The sequence below is a fragment of the Epinephelus fuscoguttatus genome, linkage group LG2 (genome assembly GCF_011397635.1).
Source record: "Epinephelus fuscoguttatus linkage group LG2, E.fuscoguttatus.final_Chr_v1".
NCBI classification, from domain to species: Eukaryota; Metazoa; Chordata; class Actinopteri; order Perciformes; family Serranidae; genus Epinephelus; species Epinephelus fuscoguttatus.
The window spans coordinates 12,792,771-12,814,475 of record NC_064753.1 but is presented as its reverse complement, the minus strand read 5'-3'; the positions used below and the strand labels follow the sequence as shown (position 1 = coordinate 12,814,475).

The following is a 21,705-nucleotide window of genomic DNA, read 5'->3' as shown; positions in this document are numbered from 1 at the left end:
CATAAACAGTATGTATGTTTCTGGAGTAAACCAGCCCCCTATAGTGAGTACCAAAAATACCAAAAATGGACCTTGGACTTATTTTTTGGACTTTCATTTGAAATGAAATGCACAACATGTAACATTAACACATTAACAGTAATTGACTTTTTCAATGTTTGTCTCTGCCTTTTTCCTTCCTGTCTGTATTATATAATACAAATACATAAATAAAAATACACCTCAAAAAAGAAAAGTGCTTGAAATCTACAAAATAATAATAATAAATACACACAATAGGAGTTACAATGTTAATGGGCATCCAGTCAGTTAGCTAGTCAGTAGCACCTTGGCTTTAATATTAACACATGCACATGACACAACAGCTAGCTTCTCTCATTCCAATTCAAACAGAAGACAGTGGTACTGACTAAGTGTAACGTTTCCTAGCTAGAAAAAAACGTCAGCTAACTCCTACCTGACAACATAAACAGTGACCTACGATTAAATGCAGCGAAAATGAGGACTGGTAATGATAATAATGTGTTGGTATTGAGTGGTAGAAGTTAAGAAATGTGCCACATATCCTGGTTTGAGCCAGGTACTTAAACCACTACTGCATATCACCCACTCTGGAAGGCAGCGCATTACTCTGTGCAGACAGAGCGCTCAGAGCCCGGGGAAAGGTGGGAGGGATGGGGTGGATCAAACCATTTTTGAGGCAAGGGGGGGGGGGGTGCTGTATTTTTGTTGTTAAAATATTATATTGCAACCAAATACTGTATGGTTTTGACACTTTTCTAGCTTGTTAAAAAATGGGCTAGAAACGCCTAAGTGCAAATTGAGTAACAGTAGTGCAAATTCGAGCTTATGTACTGGATAAAGTGAATGTGTGCATGTATAGATCAGAGTTCAGTGTTGATGGGGGGAGGGGGTTCATCGTCCAGCGACTGAGTGGGCAGGGGGCAGAGCAGGGAGAGAGTTAAGCATCCTGACAGCCTGGTGGAAAAAGCTGTCTTTCAGTCTGCTGGTCCTGGCCCGGAGACTCCGCAGTCTCCTTCCTGATGGCAGCAGACTGAAGAGGCTGTGTGACGGGTGGGTGGGGTCACCAGTGATGCAGAGGGCTTTGTGGGTGAGGCGGGTACAGTATATGTCCTGAAGGGAAGGGAGAGAGGCACCGACGATCTTCTCAGCTACTCTCACGATGCGCTGGAGGGTCAGGCGCCGTACCGCACCGTGATGGAGCTGGCCAGGATGCTCTCAACGGCGCCTCTGTAGAAGGTCTGCATGATGAGGGCCGGGGCTCTGGCTCTTCTCAGTTTCCGGAGGAAGTAGAGGCATTGATGGGCTTTCTTGGCCGGTGATGTGATGTTGTTGGACCAGGAGAAGTCCTCTGTGACGTGCACACTGAGGAACTTGGTGCTGCTCACCCTCTCCACAGCAGCCCCATTGATGGTCAGAGGAGCATGTTGTGTGTGCACTCTCCTGAAGTCCACAACAATCTCCTTCATGTTCTTGGCGTTCAGAGAGAGATTGTTGTGTCTGCACCACAAGGCCAAATGGTTCACCTCACTCTTGTAGTTTGTCTCATCATTGTTGCTGATAAGGGACCAGAGATGCACCAGGGACCAAAGAGCAGAGATGCACTCATAAATATAACCTACAGGTAAGATAGACAATCATAGCTGTGTAATAATAGCATACCTGGGCTGATAAATTAAAGCCATCTCTCTGTTACATTCAGTTTACATCATCTTCTTCCTTTAACAGGTATGTCCAAATGTTGTGTGAAAGAGCACCCAGCCATCAACATAAATCTGACTTACAAAGATGCTGAACTTCATCCACCAGAAAGAGCTTTTCTTCTGCCAACTGGTTTGAACTCACGGTCCTGTGGATCAGGCTGGTGCATACCACTGTGGGATATTTGGTAGTGTCTTCGTGTCTAAACCATGAATTTCCAGTTAACCTGAATTTTGAATGCATGTTAGAAGTTATTAAACCTGTTGAAGTTTTCAAGTGCAAACAGGGATGCTGTGTAATTGAATATCTAAAAATAACATGTAGAGTGCAAACTCTTTGTGCTTCTCTGCAGGCCCTGTTGGACTTAACTAAGGACTGGGAGGACAATTCCATCCCCCAACATTTTCTAACAGAGAAACATATTCCACTTCCCTGTGCAGAGACATCCGCCCTGCTCTATATGAAAGTGTTCTGAGATTACTTTTTTTTTTTTTTATCATGATTTGGCTCTTTATCAGTAAATTTGGCTTGAATTGGTTTGAAAATGCTTGTTTGCCTCTCACTTTCTTACAATCATCAGTGTCTACTGTCTACAGTTTAGAATATTAGTATGTCACTACAAAGAGTCTTGAGGTTCAGTTCCCAATAAGCCATCAGCAAAAGCTCATCAGTCATCTGCAATTATAAAACATGTTAATGAAGTATTAATAATGGATGCAAATAGTAATCCATTGATTTTGCAGTTGTTAATGTTACAAAGTTGTTTAGAAATTGATTTTGTTGTTGTTTGTTTTCGATGGCCTGCAGCCCCTTTCCAGAAGGTCAAATATTTATCTTCCTGATAAAAGGAAGGATAAAAGAAATTCCAAATATAACATCATTCAGATCCGATGTAGTTTCATGATATTGAAATCACAGTTTGGGGCTCTTTTGATGTTCTGTGTCTTTCTCCAAATGACATGGCTATCTAAGCTTAAAGTATCTAGTAAGTGTGTAGAGCAGGTGTCAAAAAGTGCTTCACAATTAAATACAAAAAAGAAAATAAAAGACAGCACAACAGACACAACATACAGACATAAAACATGCCAAAAACATAAAAATTATAAAATTAAGTGACATACTAAAAACTAAATAAAGGCAAGTCTGAAGAAGTGGGTCTTGAGTTGCTTTATAAAGGCATTTGCAGTGTCCACAGACCTGCAGTCCAACAGGAGAGAGCTCCAAAGGTCAGGTTTAGTGATGACCTCAAAAGCACAGTCTCCTTTTGTCTTGAGCCCGGAAGGAGAAAGAAATGATGAGGTGGTAAAGTCGGTGTAAAATGTGAGAAAGCCATGAGATGCATAAAGCATTTTTATAATACAGTATGCCACCCTCTTCTTGTTCAGACAGAATGTTGGTTTATATTTGATCAGCACTGCCTAGTTTTACGGTTTGATTGGAGTTTGGTCTGAGTTTGCGAAAGAGAGAGGGGCAGTTCGCTCACTCGATACAATTCCATACTCTTTCTGTCCATAGTGGTGGGCATATGAAAATAGGGATGTACAATCTGTGGTTCAAGGTAGAGCCAGCGAAAATTTCATCCAGTGGATTTGAGCTGAGATATGAGCAGGGAGGTCTGGGCACTGGTAAGATGGGGGGAGGTTTACTATAGTTCATTTAGACATAGTACCCATATTGTTATGATGCAAAGCTGGATGAAAATCAGCAAAGTAACCCTTTAATTGCTACAGCAGAATAGATCAAAAATTGGGTTTGATATAATGAAAGTTTCAAGATTACAGTTTTAACCAGTCCATACCCATTGAGTGCACAGTTGCCCACATACAGTTTCACATGGTGTGTCTTTGGGTTACAGGTCATACTGTAGGAAATTGCAGATTAAATAGTCAACTGAACCCATTAAGAAGAGCAATGTATTCAGACAGGGTTTTTGTGAATTTGATTGTACGATTGCTTTATTCAAAGTACAGTAGTACCATTGCCAATAGTGGGATAGTTAGTGGGCTAAAACTGTACATTAGTAGTTGAGGTAGCACGTTGAAAGGCAGATGGTTTAAGTGTTTATATGTTGTATTGACTTAAAAGTTGGGTGCACTGGTAGAATGACTGACTGACAGAATGACACACTGACAGTTTCTGTGAATATGTACAGCATACCATACCATGACTTAGTTATACCAAAAATTAGAAAAAAAAAACAACAACATTGGTCCACAGGGGGAGCCACAGCGATCTGTCGCATTTTAGCCATTTTTAAGCATTTTTCTGTTGTTATAGCGCCACCCAGTTACCAATTAGAGTTACATTTCTCCAGTCACCTTGATGCAGCATGTTCTACATATCTACCACGTTTAGTAAAAATCGATATGGCGGTTAGGCCTAGATAAGAAATTAGCTCTCTAGTGCCCCCATTTTGTTTGATGGGGTCAATAATGGAGGGGTCACCTCAGATTATGTGTGGTCATATGCCTACAAAGTGGTGTAGGCCTTGAGATGTTATACACCTTTAGAATCAGAATCAGAATCTGAAATACTTTGTTGATCCCTGAGGGGAAATTATTTGCGTTACAGGTGCTCCTTGCAATAGTGGAAAGATAAGTGAAAATATAAGAAATTTAACAGGAGTATTTACAAATATATAGTTCAATATAGTTAGTTTATGTGATGAGCTACATCCTCTGCTACATTCATTGCCTTATAGAAACTCAGTTTTAGTAAGTTTTCCAACTTTTGCCAAGAGGGAACTTTAGATATTGGTCCATAGATTATGTTCACCAAGTTTCATGCAGATAGGTCAAACTTCCTAGGAAGAGATCGATTTTAAGTGTTTTTCAAAAAATTCAAGATGGTGGAAAATCTTTATAACCGGAAGTTATGGGTTCTTGAGGCAGATTTGTTCCTTGTGAGGAGAGGCATCTCTGTGCAAAGTTTCATGTCTCTATGACATACAGGGCATGAGATATGCCCATTCAAAGTTTGCAATTTCAATCGGTTGCCATAGCGCCTCCCTTTGGCCAATTGATGTAATATTGCTTCATTCACATCCTCCCATGACCCTCTACCACTGTGCCAAATTTCACATGGATGAACCAAGTCAGTGAGGAGAAAAATGTGGAACAGACACACAGACACACAGACGCACGCACACACACACACACACACACACACACACACACACACACACACACACACACACACACACACACACAGAGTTTTCGTCATTATAGCCTATAGTAAGATAAATTGTCATATGCAAGTTACATAGCATTGCCACAGGGCATCCATGTGGTCATTATGTAATTCTGTATAAACACCCATACAGATATTTGCCAAAATAAATGGTTTCACCAATATCTGACATCACATTACCCACCCTCTGTCAATGACAGCACTTTCAAAGTACGACATAAACTACAACAAAATGCTTCTGTGAACCAGAGTCCATGAATTCACAGCTAGATTTAAGAAAAGTGTGGCCTAATTTCTGCACTCTTATTTAGAGGGACTTTTATATCCTTTATACAGTTTAAAAAGCTAAGATAATAGCACTAGGAAATAATAGAGAAGTTTACTCTTTTGCCCAAAGGCACTCCAACAGTGTGAGGGGAGGGGAGAAATCCCATTCAGATGTGTCATGCTGCTCTATAAAGGCTGTTTGGTATTCTAATCAGCATTACCTCTAAACCCTCTAGACTCCCACTACCCTTCAGTTCTCAGTAATAATAAAGGCCTTCCTTAATATATCAGCGTGTGCATGTGTAGCGTGAACAGCAATAGACATACTTTTAATAATGTACACACTGTAGTTTGTCTGAAGTACAGGGGCCTCTCAAGAAATGCAAAAACATCCAAAGCATCATCACCGACTTGACCCTGAACAATTACTTTGACCAAACGCCGTATTTAGGAGGCACCTGAAGCCACAAAATCTCATTTCGGCGGTAATTGACACCCATTCCCCTACAGTGGACTCACTTAACCCTTCTGAACCCCCCCCCTTCTGTTGTCACACTCTCCTGTCTAATCCTACCAGCACACCACCTCTTTTGCATTTTGTCAAAATTCATTTATTTTCTCCGCAGATCAACCTAATTAGAAGGAAGGCTTGTGGTGAAAATACATCTTTATTGCTGTCATCATCAATATCACACTCCTTATCTGGGTCAGTGCGTACTGATTGGCTGCATGGCAAATGGAGTGGAAATTTTCCATTTTGTTAGGAGCCTTTCATGTTTCAAACGCACGCCCACTGGGGAAACGGTGTTGCATATTGGAGGGTGTAAACAGTTAACAGGTCTCCTTTTCCCACAGACACCTTGTTGTGGAGAGAAAAGAAAGAGATGCAGAAATAGAAAATAGGCAAGATAAAGGTTAGCTCGTCTTCTGGGGACTGAAGGCTCTATTCAATCACACTTGATAAGAAAGCCTTGGGGATTAGTCAAAGGCATTCTCCCTGGGTGGTGAGAAGGCTGCTCTGGGTTCAGGTACTCAGCAAAAACACTGTTTACAGTGCGATAGCACCGGAGACTGCTTTGAGGCAGAACAGAAGATTATGGTTTCTCAACTTATCAAATGGAAGGAACCTTTTTTGATCAAATAGCGGTGGGCAATTTTGTATTCAAGGTCAGTACATTTGCTTGCGTGTCTGGTAGTAAGAAAACAGCAAGGTATTGGATTATATAATGAGCCTCTGAGTAGCTTCTCTTTTTGTTTGTCCAACCTCTTCCTCACAAATGAGCCTGCCTCCTCATCTTTGCACCGAAGAGCAGATGCAGAGAGCCCTCAGCCTCCCTTTTTTTGTCCTTGTCTTTTCTAGAACGCCACCACAGTTATCAATGAAGTTCAATACCTGCTTATACAAGCCAAACTGACAGCTGAGTACAGTGCAGGATTTTTTTTTTTCATGAAATGAGATAGACAGTCTTCAGTGAGGGGAGTGAATCATTTCCTTGTAGTCATTTTGTTTTTGAAAGACACAGATGAGGATGACTCAGACTGAAATACTTGAAGGTGAATACAGTTTTAAAAGCAATTTCCAAATAACGCCTTTCCTGTATATGTTTGGATTTTCGCTTGAATGGCTCGGCTGCGTTGCAGCACTTGATTCTGACAAACAATGCTGGAATACCGAGAAGCAATCTGCCTCAGGAACACGACAATATATTCACCTTAAATATACACTCAGCAGGAGCTTTCATGTCACATGCATGGGAGACTGTTCACAGCAGCAGTCAGCGGCTGTGTATGAGAAGAAAATACTAAGCACCCACAGTTCAGCAAATGAATACTGTTTGGCAACTGCAGAACCAGGTAGCTGTAGATTAATTACTAATACTGACAGTTGTCATCACGATGGTAATCTTAATCAATCAAATGTTGCAGTAGGACACACATTTTTTGAGTGTGTGTCCGTGGCCGGCATTAGGGGTTTTCAAAGTCTGATAATCTAGACCCAAATATGGCTCAAATAAAATCAAGACCACTGAAGAATACTTAAAATAATGATCATTCTTAAGCAAACTATGGAGTTGCTAAGAACATATTTCTTTGGATGAATTCCAAGCAAATTTATGGACATTTATTTGGCAATTAAAGATAAATATTTTTGCAAAACACTGGGCACATTAAATCTAAAAATATGTGTATGATTTCAATTTCACTTAGTTATGACGCCAGTAAAGACTGTGACATACACCTGTATGGGTGCGTTCTTTGGTTTCCTTTAGGGTTAGGCACGGAACTCTGTACTTGTAAGGGTACCGAGTACCAATTCACATTTAATCCAATGATGCCAAGTAGTGGTACCTGAAAGCACATCTGGGTGTGAACACTGGCTTTAGACAAGACTTAAAGTGACTCAATGCCTGGAGGCCAGCCACAGACATCTGACAGCTCCACCAAGCTGCTGGGTTCAACTTTAAACAGGAGGCTGAAGTGACCTGAAACAAGGAAGCTGGTCACAGAGCTCTGTGACTGCTCCATTGGCTTCCCAGCAAGCCAGAACTATTGCTGTAGCACTGATCTGCCACAATAGTTTTAGTATCTGGTCTATTGTCTTATCTATTTCATTTTACTAATAGCCTAGTATCACTGCTAGATGAGCAGACACCTATACACATACACAAGCAGAAGCAGACAGAGACAGAAAATGAACTGAGATTAGAAAAGAGCAGAAGTGTGTTTTAGTCTCCTGTGTCCCCTCTTCAGCTCATTCAGAATAGCATTTTCGTTATTCCATCCATCCATCTTCTTACCGCTTCATCCTCTTGAGGGTCGCGGGGGAGCTGGAGCCTATCCCAGCTGACAGGCAGGGTACACCCTGGACAGGTCGCCAGACTATCGCAGGGCTGACACATAGAGACAAACAACCATTCACGCTCACATTCACACCTACGGACAATTTAGAGTTATCAATTAACCTAGTCCCCAATCTGCATGTCTTTGGACTGTGGGAGGAAGCCGGAGTGCCCGGAGAGAACCCACGCTGACACGGGGAGAACATGCAAACTCCACACAGAAGGGCTCCCACACCCGGGATCGAACCAGCAACCCTCTTGCTGTGAGGCAACAGTGCTAAACACCACACCACCGTGCCGCCCGCATTTTCGTTATTCCACAAAAAAAAGTATTGAAAAAGGTACCGTTGGGTACTGGTACCGAATTCCAGGTACCAGAACTGGTATCAGTTCAAATGTGAATGGTACCCAACCTTGGTTACCCTGTGAGAGAACCGTAGTCTTCAGCCAGGAGCAGATGTCATCAGGTGGTTGAGTATATCAACCGTTAGCCACAACACTCTCCAGTTGGTCAGGCAGTGGTGGCAAAGTCAATGTCCATCTGCTCCTGGCTTTCAGCTTCCCTCCTCTCACCTACTCCATATCCTGCAAGCTGCTTGTGTCTTGTTCCTTTCGTCCAAGCTCAGAGCTGACAACAACTGCCATGCTGATTTGGCTTGGAAGCCTCTGCAGCCGATCTCCCCAGGGATCACCCATGCCTGCCATCCCTTGTCCTTGCACTCCTGAACTAAGGGCTGGTACTTCTAGGCCTGTCTCTCATGGGCCTCTTCGCATCCCTCTTCCCACGCCACTGTCAGCTCAACCAGAGAGAGGACATGAACCCCCCCACCGCTGCTACAATGTCTGTTTGAAAACCTTTCCTTCTCCTTGCCTGCTGCCAAATAACCAGATAACAGAGTTACATGCGCATTACAAAACACAGATTAGATTGGGTGTTCTCATTCTAATCAGCAGTAATTCCTCAGAACAATATTAGAAGACGAGGCCTCAGTCCTGTTTGTCATGCAACATTTGGCATTTTTCTGAATGGTTATGGGAACCCCCTGAGAGATCCTGTCCACTGGGGAGCTCCCCCAAGAAGTACATACCTTCAGGGGTTTTTTTCTGTTTGCATTTGCACCGCCAATAGGAACACTAAAGTGACGTATGCAGAATTGTGTGTTATTTCCCACTTTGCGTATTTGCTCAGTCTAAAGCCTGGACTTGTTTGGTCCATGTTTCTTTTTTCCTTTAGAGGCTGTTGTTTGGGTTTTGTGCTATCTATCGTTTACACAACTAAAAAAAGAGGCAGTTGCTGGTGCCGTACGAGCTGTGTTCTACCAATCACATACACTTACATCTCGACTAACCACTATATACTTTATTAACTCAAGGTTCCTCTTGTGCTGGAAGAGTACTTACTCTGAAAAGGGCGCTACAAAGTGGTGCTCCAAAAACTACAATTATCCCTTCTTGTTGCTGTGTGAATACAGTAAAATAGAGGGTTTTTAGGATATGAAAATTGTCCTCCTACCCAGAAACACCTATGGAGTTGCAGTAACTGTACTGTAGCTGTGAGGACAAGTGACAGCCCACCATAAGCTAAAACTTAACTTGTTCATTGAGATCCATTCATCTCCCAGGCAAAATAATTAACAACCAGCTCTGTCTTACATCATTATTATAAATGAGTGTAGGTATTCTGAGATGATAACCGATTAATTAACATACATTAGGAACCACCCACTGCTTTCAGTGTGCTTTGTAACTCCTACGTATGTTTCATACCTTTCACATTTTTTAAGTACAATACAGTACAACTACACACATCTCATCAATGAACCATTTTGGGTCTTGGATTGTTCATTTGGTCACCTTGTTCAGTATGTGAGAAGAGGGCTGAATAGTCTCCAGTAGACTGTTTGCCGTCAGTGTGTAATGGGAAACTTATGTATGCTTCAGTCTAGACTGTATTTTCTTATGTTTCTTTCTGTCTAAGTGACCAATGGGAACAACAATTTTTGAAATTGCTCTAGTATTGAGTGAGAGGCAAAATGGGCTGTGATGTAACCACTTGGGGCAAAAGGGCACAGTCAATATACATTAGGGCTGGGTATCGGTATACTCGATACCTTTAAGGTATTGACCGAAATAACTCAGTGCCATGTAGTATCGAAGCATCTCCTGTCAAACGATACCTGCATTCAATCCTTTTTTCACTTGTGGTCTAACCCTTGACTGTCCCATCTCCCCGGTGGATCAGCAGACCTTCTGTTACAGCCGTCTCCAGAGCCACTGTTCCTGGCGAACAGTCTGTTCAATGTCTGTCCGGTAAGCAAGCTACACAGCTGCAGCATCTACCATCCAGCATCACGCTGTGAAACGGTCCTAACACACTCACACCAACACTGAAATGACTGGACTTTGTCATTACACCGGTTGATTAAAAGCTGTGGAATACTAACAGTTAGCCCTGTCACTATATGTGTGCAGCCAAGCGGACTCTCATGACTTCTCCCAGTGTGATGATCACACTCAGCAGCAGCAACGGCCTCAATTTCTTTGGTCACCAGATGTCACAACCTGAATTCAACAAAACATCAACGTCTAACAACGTTGGTGGCCAGCAGAGTTGTTTTAGGAGGATAAAGAGAGGTGTTGTGTTGTGCCGTGATCCTGTGGTGCCTTTAAACGAGTGTCATAACACTCTGTCTGTCTGATTGAAGCAAATAAAAGCCCAGGCTATTAATTTTTATGGTATAAACACCACTCCATACACATTATGGGTGTTAGGTGATGTACTCTGTTGGTATTGGTATTACTTTAAATGTGCTGGTACTGCAATTTTTTAAATGATACCCAGCTCTAATGACAGACTCAGCTTGTTACTTAAAGTGCAACAAACAGTGCAAGTCTAAGCGTAACTACCTATGCATATGCAGGACCAAACTTCATTAAAACAAGAGGTGTTTGGGTAAACAAAAAAGCACGGACACTTAAACAATGAATAAATTATGTAAATAAATAAATAAAACTAAGTCACTTTAGCAAAGCTGTAGCCTATGTATCGTTGTCAAATAGCATCACTTCCCAACATCTTATATAGTACATAGCCTTTAGCTTTCAGTGTGTGCGTGTCTTTTTTTTTTTTTTAAATTAAACTGACTGACTGAATTGTTGCCAGTTTGTGTGTATTTATTTGCATGTGATATCATTCCTTGTCAGACTGTGCACTTTTTGTCTACCCTGTATACATTTCTCAGCTGATGTTACAGGCTGCATGTAAAGCATACGGACACTGAAACTGGACACCTGACATTCTCAGGACTAAACCACACACACACACACACACACACACACACACACACACACACACACAGAGAAAGAGAGAAACCTAAACCCACAAAACACCCTGTAATTGTAAATCCATAAACAATTAAAGCACCACCATCATAACACACTGCTTACTGACCTCAAATCCCTCGACGCTGACACTGTCTCCATTTTCCAGTTGTTTGTGCTAAAGCAATAATGGAATGGCTGTCACCTAATATGTGGCCACTTGCCACAGTCTCATAGTACGTAGCAACTATAAAGTGTAAATGTCCCTGTTTCTTTTTGTTGTTTTTTTTGCATTTTCAGACTGTGGTGTTTAATAGTAAATGGCTAGCGGTGTTTTACTGCAACGTCTCTTGTTCGATTCCAGACGGAGACCTTAGTTGCTCTCTCTCTGTCTCTTTATTTTCTGTCTGGCTCCATATTGTCAGCTGTCCAACGGAGTCGATTTTTTTTCTTTTTTTTTTTTTATAAATAACTAGGGTTGTCAGACAACATGTTCTTTTTCCTCAAGACTGACACATGATGCACTTCTGAGCAAGGCACTTAATATGCAGTTGTTCAAATGCTTGGTTAGCTGGTTAGCTTAGTTAATTAGACAAGACCTGATCTCAGTGTTCCCTGAATACACTTAACTGCTGGTGTTTGATTTGTTCCAGTGATAATGACGGAATGATCATGTGTGTAGGACAATCTGAGCCTTAATGTTGAAAAGGTCAGACGTGAGGAGCAGGTATAGGATGTGTTTTTTTTTTTTTTCATTTTGAGGAGCAGGTGTTATTTCATCAAGACCACTGCACTGGTGAGGCAGGGAGGGCTTAACAAGGGCCTCTGGCAAAAAAAAGAAAGACGGAAATATTGGGTCACACAGCAAAAGAGGTTATCCTGGTCCAACCTTTGCTGCAGCACAGTCTAACCTCATCTGGCAATGTTACAAGCTGCCCAATCAAACACATGATTTTCAGGTAGATGATGTTATAGCATGTGCACAATAGCATTGTGCTGAAACTACTGGTTTCCTTGCAAGGGATCAAATTAGTGGTAAATCCAGCCTCAGTGAGGTAGGGCTGGGCTGATGGACGACGCTGTCGCTGTTGGTGGGCAGGTCACAAAGCGACAAAGCAGAATCCCAATTAAGTAAGGCCATTACAGAAACATTGCGTGCAGTAGTCCAGCTTCCATGTTCTCCTCCCCCCTTCCCTATTGTCTCTCTCTCTGAAATACATACCTGCACCACGGCTCTCAGTCCTTGTGTCTCTGTTCGTCTCAGTCAGTTCTGCTACTATGATGTATGAAGCTGGCAGTCTGCGGGTCGGGCTTGGAAAGTTGACGTATCATTGTACATTGGTATTTTTCACTGTGGACATCGTCAGACATCGCCTAAGTATAGAATGATTCGCCTTCAGTATTATTACTATTTTCTCAGTTTCTCCTCAGCAGAGTTAGTTCTTTAGGTACTTTCAGTGTATGCTGGGCTTCTCAGAGATGCAGTCAAGTTGGATGTGAGTTGTACTAAAGCCTGGATGCTGTAGGCCACTCTTTATGAAAACAATAACAGCAACAAAGTTTTAGACAATTAGAAGTTGTCTTTCTTCAGGCTAGAAGTTTATGATGAGTCACAAATATTTGTGTATGGACAAATAGAGGAGTGTGTGTTCCAAGGATTTAGATGGAAGGATCGTGTGTATGGCACAATCTGAGCCTTACAGCCGGGCTTCACCGGCTGGAAACATAAGCGTCACGTCAGCGTAACGTCGCGGTGCATTCATTTGGGCTCCACTGACTGCGTACGGAAGCGACACGTAAAGAAGCCAGCGGGGTTGTTTACCGTTTGCCGAGCCGAGAGGCTGCTTGAAATGTTAAAGCATTTTCCACCTAAGTTATTACATATATTTGAGTTATCTACAAGTTTACTGTACTGTTTGTCATCTACTCGCTTTCAAATGTCCGCCACGGACATTTACACAATGTCACAGATAAACATGGGTAAATGCATGAAAAAAAATCATCATGTATCACCTCTGATAATGGTTTATTCATTTAAAAAACACATTGTGCTCATTTAGCACACTATTTCATGTAGTTTTTATCTGCTGGAGGGTCGCGTAGGGGAGCATAGTGCAACAAAAACAGAAGAGCCGCGTAAAATAGAGAGTTGTCGCGCGACAGACAGGGGTTGTCGCGCTGCTCCTGTTGTTGGTGGAGCCGCTGTAATTGATTAACAATTGCAAACAACAGCAGCAGCAACAACAAAAAGCTAATATTAATGGATCTTGTAAGTGGCAGAAAAATGAAGCCAACATTGAAGTGCCATAAACTGCATTTCCTCTAATGGCCACTTGAGGTTGACTCCAGAAGCCAGTCAATCCCCATAGACCCCCATGTTAAAATGCCAAACTTTATATAAGAAATTAATTTGTTTACAGCCTGGTACAAAAAAAGGTTTTTGTCTCTATAGCTCTATAGATCGGTCTCTATCCATCCACCTCTCGCTCCTCCACAGCACCAGCCTCTCGCCCAAAGATGGTCAAGTCTTGCTCCAAAAAATCCACGGCAGTTACAGCCAAACTTGACCTTGAACTTGAACTTCAGGCGTCACATTGGGAGTCCACAAACCAACCAGTGACGTCACAGTAGCTGCGTCCATTATTTATACAGTCTATGGGATCGTGTCACTCCAGTTGTGTTTCCTATTTCTATTTGGAATAAACATGTTCTGGGTTTTGGGACTGTAGGTCACATTATGCATTAGGTGATGGAAACAGTACTGTGTTGCCATGGAGTCAGTGAGTCAGAGTGCAGTGGGTGTGGGACAATACAGTAAAGTCCAGTCAGGGGTGGATTTAGTCATTTTGGGGCCCAAGGCAAAGACAGGCATGGGGCCCTCCAGATCCTTTTATTCATCCCTATTTTCAATCCTTATTGTACAAAGACACTTAAAAAGGTGTTTTTAAGTGTCTTTGTAAAAAGCCATAATAAAATAAAGGCTTTTAATGAAGTAATCAAGCTACCCTTTTTCTTTCCCTGCTCCATGCAAGAGTGCCTGAAGTTTGTTTTTCCTCCTCTTCTTCAAGAGTACCTGCATTTTTCTTTGAGTTTTTGGACAATATGGGTCCTTGAGCACACCACTACCTCTTTTCTCAAGTAAAAACTCTAACCATAAGTGTATGAGGAGTTTTATGGGGCCCTCAGAAACTTGGGGCCCCAGGCAGCCACCTAGTTTTGCCTAATGGTAAGTCCCCCCCTGAGTCCAGTAAAAGCAATAGCTATTAACAGAAAGATTAAATTAGTCTAGAATGCCTTTCATGCTGCAAGTCCTACATTTATTTAAATTTTGGTGAACCTGCATTATGAAAAGTCACGCTGTGCTGGTAACTAGTAGTACTTGTTGTTACGGTATCTTTACAGGCATAAATTGAGCCTGATTATTTTTAATGCTGATGAAAATGTAAAAACATGGGGACATATGAGACGTCTTTCTTGTGTGATTTCTATGCTGATTTATGGAAGTTAATCCTCAATGGACATTAGAGATATTGTCATCACTGGAGAACAAAAAGTTGTCGTGATTTTGGCAATATATGTATGACTCCTGTGCTCAGAATCAGTGGTGGAATGTAACTAAGTACATTTAACCATGTAATGTACTTAAGTACAAATTCAAGGTACTTTATTTGAGTATTTTCATTTTGTGTTACTTTATACTTGTACTCTACTAGATTTAGGGAAGTATTGTACTTTTAAGTTCACTGCATTTATTTGACAACCTTAATTACGAGTTACTTTGCAGACTCAGATTCATAGAAAATATAAATCAGCTAATAATTTATGAAGTATTACCACAGATTAATCTACCCAGCAGTAATTGAAATAAGCCTCACATTTACCAGCGGCAGCAAGTGATTAACACATTAATGCACTACTCATTATAATTCAGTAATATACATTATTTTCAAACGGCCATTTTGCATTTTAATTGCTTTGTTTTGGTACTTTAAGTCTATTTTGATGTTAATACTTTTGTACGGAAGCGCACTGCATTCACTGGATAAAAAAAAAAAAAAAAAATTAGACACCTGATCTCGTAATTACGAGAAAAGATCTCGTAATTACGAGATCAGGATCTCATAATTACAAGATAAGAACTCGTAATTATGAGATCATGAAAGGTGCCACATTGGCCACTGCTTCGCTCAGAATCACATAGCCTACTGCACATTCATGAAGGGGGTCGGAACTACTGTAACCAGCTGCCACTCGGGTGGTGCCATCTTGACTATATCCCGTATCTTTATTTTAATGTGTATATATTGTAAATTACGACGGAGTATTACACTAAACAAGGACGACAGTGCGCGCCGTATATATTTTGATCTATTTCATACTTAAGATTTATATTGTTTGGCGTTAATTGGTGACAGAAAAGAACAAATTTCATTCTGCAGGGAAACGCGTGCCCTTACTGTGCATATTGAATCTTGAATCTGTGTTTATGAAGACCCTGTGTGCACTCAGAGCTGTGGCACAAGTTACGCACCGAAATCTGGCGGAAGAAAAATAATATTAAGACGAAAAATAAGTAGGCTGTATGTGACTTATGCGCTGATGAAGTGGTGAGTGATCAATGTGCCTGACATCGATTGATTTAGTTTCAGCACCGCTGTAGTGGCCAGCTCCTGTTAAGATATAAACAGAATGAAAGCGGACAGGGTAATTACAGAACTTGTCTTGAGAAATAGCTTTCAAATTGAATCAGAGATTAAATGCATTTTCAATAGAGGCAACTTTTTAAATAAGGCTATTGCTTTCTTTACACTTTCTGCATCCATTAACAGGAGCTGGCCACTACCGCGGTGCTGAAGCTAAATCAGTGACCACTAAGTTGTCCCCAAATGAATGCATGTTTCTGTTAGGCCTATGTGTTTCACTAACGTTCTTTATGTATTATGAAGGATGACAGACTGGCCAATCGGTGGCAGAGTTGGGCCCGGAGTCATAAACAGCGCATTTCGACTGACACAGAACCGGCATGGTCCCGGTTCCCGAACCTGTAGAGGAGGCTACTTACAACGGCATGAAAGACAATCTGACATTCTGTTTGTTGTTGGTTATTTCCTTAAAAACTACGACTTCTCGTAATATTATGACTTTTTCTCAGTTATGACCTTATTCTCGAAATCTCCAATTTTTTTTTCTTCAATGTGGCCCTAATACTATATACGTACGACTATACGTCGTAATTTACAATATATACACATTATAATAAAGATACGGGATATAGTCAAGATGGCACCACCCGAGTGGCAGCTGGTTACAGTAGTTCCGACCCCCTTCGTGGATGTGCAGTAGGCTATGTGATTCTGAGCGAAGCAGTAACCAATGTGGCACCTTTCCTGATCTCATAATTACAAGATCTTAGCTCGTAATTACCAGATCTTTTCTCGTAATCATGAGATGAGGTGTCTAATTTTTTTTTTATCCAGTGAATGCAATGCGTTTCTGTACTTTTGTAGTGTTACCTAAGGTTATGAATGCAGGACTTTTACTTGGACTGGAGTATCTTTACACTGAAGTACTGTTACTTTTAGTGAAATATGTGAATACATCATACACCATTGTTCAGAACTGAGCAACCGCAATTAAAATTTTAACAAAAAAAGAAAGAAAGATGGAAAGCAAAAAAAACTTGGATTTAGTAGATTGGGCCACAGAGGTGCTATGCAAGGTGCTGGCCTCTGCCCATCTTGCTCAAGGACACTTGACATGTGGGCAGGAGGAGCCAAGGATCGAACTGCCAGTTCCGTAATTAACAGACGACCTGCTCCACCTCCTTAACCACAGCCGCCCCCTAAACACATGTCTCTATCACTTCAGAAGTGGATAGAACAGCAGATAATACAGGACGCACACTGAACACATGCAATCTCTCGCAGAGATTTAGATGAGGACAACATTTTGTCAAATTTACACATCTTTATAAGACAGGACAAAATGGAAAAGGAGATCGTCTGATTGTTTGAAGACATTTTCTTAAGAGAGTCACATTAATACAAAGATCTATCATGGAATACCAGTATTTTATATACTGCAGTTGTTATACCACATTTTTATATTCTGTAACATGTGTACATGGTAATATGCCAACTTTGCTTCAAAAAGTGTTCAGTTAGTTCATCCAAGAAAAGAAAAGGAAAACTTTTTTTAAAACAATATTCAACTCACCATGAAAGGATTACAATACCCTGCAAATGCTCACGGTCTGTGTCATAATGTCTTTAAGCGTTTATCTTTACCACAAGAGAATACACAAAAACTCAATGCTTTGGGTAACTCGTTGGATTTGATCCTGCCTTTCATATAAAATACTTGAAATAACTGAATGCTCATTAATGATTTACATAGTCCCAAGGGGAACAGAGACAACACTGTGATACTGTGAGAATTCATGTTAAGATAATAAGGAAGAGATGTGAAGAGTTCCACTCCAAAACGCTATATATCCAGATACAACATAAAATAAAATTGTTGCCTGAGGTTTTCCATTCGGTGTCTGAGAAATCTACAGAATCCACTCTGTAAAAATGAACGCATTTTTCGAGCACTTAATTAAGAACGAGTCTTTAAAAGTAATTTCATTTGGTTTTAGATTTTTTTTCTTTTTTTTTGCTGTGAAGCTTTTTGGGGGTCATGTTTTTCTGCCACATTTTGGAACAAAACTCTTCATGTTTACCAGTTCATTAAATACTGTAATTATCAAAAATATGGAACGCGCAATACCACACAGTTAGCTGATCCACTTTAGTGATTATTATTTTTGATGTACCATCCACAAATTAACACAAGTGTCTACCTGCTTCAGTGGCTCCTCTCTGGTCGTGGCAGAAGAGGTTTTTATCAAAGCAATAGATGGGTGCAAAACCTCATCATTGCTAAACATGCAAAGGCCACGAGTGCGAGGAAGAAAAGAATGACTGTGTGTCATGTACAGTTGATGGTAAAGAAAAAAAATCAGAAAAGTAAAAACTTAAAGTTTTTATTTTGTTGTTCTAAATGAAATGTGAGGAAAGAAGCCACCATGTTTTTTTTTCTCAGCTTGTGAAGTGACAGGATCCTTATGGTATTGACCTAAATGTTTGCAATCAAGTTTGACAATTTTTGGGAAATACACTCATTTGCTTTCTTTCTGAGAGTTAGATGAGAAGACTGATACCACTCTCGTGTCTGTACAGTAAATACAAAGCTACTTATAGCAACCTATTATCTTAGCTTAGCATGAGCTAATGGGCTTATGTAAGCTAAAGAAGTGCTGATTGGTGTTTTTTGTTACCTTTGGATATAACCAGGCCAGCCATTTTCCCTGTGTTCTTAGTCTGTGTACTAAACTAAGCTAACCAACTCCTAGCTCTAGCTTCATACTGGGGTGACAGTAAATATGAAGCTACTTATAGCAACCAGTTATTTTAGCTTGGCATAAGCTAACAGTCTTATGTGAGCTTTAGAAGGGCTGATAGGTGTTTTTTGTTACCTTTGGATAAAGCCAGGTGAGCTATTTCCCTCTGTTTTCAGTCTATGTGCTAAGATAAGCTAACCAACTCCTGGCTCCAGCTTCATATTGAACTGACTGAAATCAAGCTATTTATAGCAAGTGGTTATCATAGCTTAGCATAAGATAAAATGGTTAGTACTGTATTCAAGTGGAACTCGTGAGCTCATGTTAAAGACATGGGAAGTCACGTACACTAAGTCGTGAACATGAAGCTCTCAGAAATTTTCACTGCCAAGGTCGTAAATATCCTAACGGGGGCATTCATGTGGACTCTTCTTGTAAACGTGACAAACATGTCCCCATTTGAACACAGCATATGTGAGCTTTAAAGGAACTGGTAGATGTTACCTTTGGATAGAGCCAGGCTAGTTTTTTCCCTGTTTTCAGGCTCCAGCTTCATGTTGAGCTGACAGATATGAGACTCGCATCAACCCTCTCATCAAACTCTATGCAAAAAAAGTAACTAAGACTATTTCCAAAAATGTCTAACTATTCCTTGGGCTGTGTATGTGACACACACACACACACACACACACCCCTGCAGCTAACAGATGATTTATCCTTCCAGTTACAAAAATGTTTTCTTTAGAGTGGAAAAGCAGTTTCACACCAAAAAGCCTAAAAATGACAGAACAGTTTCTCAAAGCGTGTGTATGTGTTCGAGGGGTGTGGTGTAACATAGTACTTATCAACGCATTATTTTTGCCATAGAAAGCAAATGAACTGGAAAGTGAATAAGAGGCTTCATTGCCTCTTTGGAAAAGTGTCGTGTTGATGGCTCCGAGTCGTCCCCCATTCTCCAGAGTCTCTGTGATTCGGTGTCAGCTGACTTATCGAACTGTCTTCACTGCCATTCACCTTCACCACATAAGACAACTTACCAGCACTGACACGGGTAATTCCCAAGAGAAATCTCTTCTGGATTAGGATGAAAACAAATACCATAGCTTTATACTTTAGCCACCCAGATCACAGTCAGAAAAGGAACCAAAATAACACCCGAAAAAATAAGTTAACATAATTTTGACACATAGAATTTTACAATATGTACATTATTTTTAAATTAAAATAGATTTGTCGGTTGTCTGATTGGGTAGGTCCTCTACAGAGCGCTTCTTTTTTTTTTTTTCTCAACCATCCAGTGTAATTCCACAGAAGCAGAGTTCCCGTCAAAAGCTCAGTGCCAGCCAATCAGAGTGCAAGTAAGGCTACCATCGTCGAGTCCCTGCCAATAGTTTGTCGGTGACGTCTTCGGGCAGGGCCGAGCCCTTAGCAACAAACATGGCAGACCCTTCAACATCCTGACAAAAAGAAATAAATATAAAATATATGTAATATTTCTATATATATTCATAAAACCAAACCCAGGATAGATTTTAACTCTGATGTGTTCTCTCCATAATACGATCAAACTGTGGCCATTTTCCTATTGCCAGTTCACTTCCCTTTTTGTCTCCATTTTTGTGTATTTTTGCAGTTTTTCGAGGAAAAAAAAAGTCTTCTTCAAACCTGTACATCTTATACGCAAGTAAACAAAATGTAAAAGTGCGTGTTTTTTGAATACGTTATATCCACTATATCCAAAAGTGTTGCAGGCACTTAAGTCCTTCCCAAACATTGTAGGTGTTTTTCGACAGTGGAGTAGGTTGGTTTGGTTATTCCTGGATTCGTGTGGGTCGGTCTGTCTGTATGTCTTTGTCGTTCTGTCTGTCTGGCGAGGAACGGGCCACCCCGGATGGCTGCTAGCCCAGGATGTCCAGGTAGACCGGCGTGGCTTTCCCCATGGCGAACAGGACCTTCTGAATGTCCTTAATGTTCAGTCGCTGCTGCGGTTCCCTCTGCCAGCAGCCCAGCATGATGTCGTACACCTCCTTAGGACAAATCCGTGGCCTCTCCAGAACCCGACCCTGGGTTATGCACTCAATAACCTGCAGAGGAGACAGGGCAGTGGAGTGAGACAGAGGTTTTCACTGACTGATTGCTTTGCTTTGGTTATAATGAGAAACTGGTGACACTGAGCAGACTGTCCTTTGAGGTTTGAACTAATGAAACTGAGATGAAAGAAATAAACAGTATGCATTCACTCTTAAATTTGTCCAATATTAAAGGAGGAACAAGATGTTTTTTTTCTTGATGCCACAGCACAAAATAATAATACTGAGTATCTGTGGGAGTGGATGTTTGAGATGTTAATAAAAGGGGGATTGATCATTTCTTTGTTTGGCTTGTGCTCTAATTAGCCAGATGACTCATCGCTGCAGGACAATTTGACTTTATTATTTGTGTCAATTCCAGGCCACTGTAGCTTAAGAAACTGAATAGGGGCCTATTATTTGTGTGTAATGAGTGAGGCTGCACTGGAAAAAGTACACAGAAAAATTGTTATTTTCAGTTTGTTTGTTTTTCAGCATTGTCACCACACACAATTTCTTCATGTTTCAAACGCAGGTATTGACACCAGCTCAAACATTATGTTCATTTCAGAAGTTTTTCTGTTATTAAGGTGCAGAATAATTATCAGCCCAGCTATAGAAGAAAAAGGGAAACGCTCCCCGTAAGACATATTATGGTGTCATGCAATTTCATGCTCTTGCAAGCTAGCAGCACAACAGCACGGTGTCAGAACAAAGCATTTGATAATCTACTACTATCTGAGGCCTAATTTTCTGGAAAGAATGTACGACAAACATAATCTGTGTTTAAATAAATGTGATTTAACTGTGGTTTTTACTCAAGAGTGTCAACAACAGTAAAAAGCTGAAACAATACAGAATATTACAAAAACCAACTGGGAATACCCTGTTTTATTGTTCCACCTGTTGCATC

At 40.8% G+C, this 21,705-nt stretch overlaps 1 protein-coding gene across 3 annotated transcripts in view; it reads right to left on the bottom strand.

Annotated features, from left to right (window-relative positions):
* Positions 1-17,352: 17,352 nt before the first annotated feature.
* Positions 17,353-21,705, bottom strand: part of ntrk3b (neurotrophic tyrosine kinase, receptor, type 3b) — a 256,972-nt gene continuing 252,619 nt past the window's right edge. For all 3 annotated transcript variants that reach the window (XM_049602116.1, XM_049602125.1, XM_049602134.1), the window contains one exon: positions 17,353-20,807. In XM_049602116.1, coding sequence (XP_049458073.1) covers positions 20,622-20,807 — 186 coding nt within the window. In that variant the 3' untranslated portion in view covers positions 17,353-20,621. The remainder of the gene's footprint in view (positions 20,808-21,705) is intronic.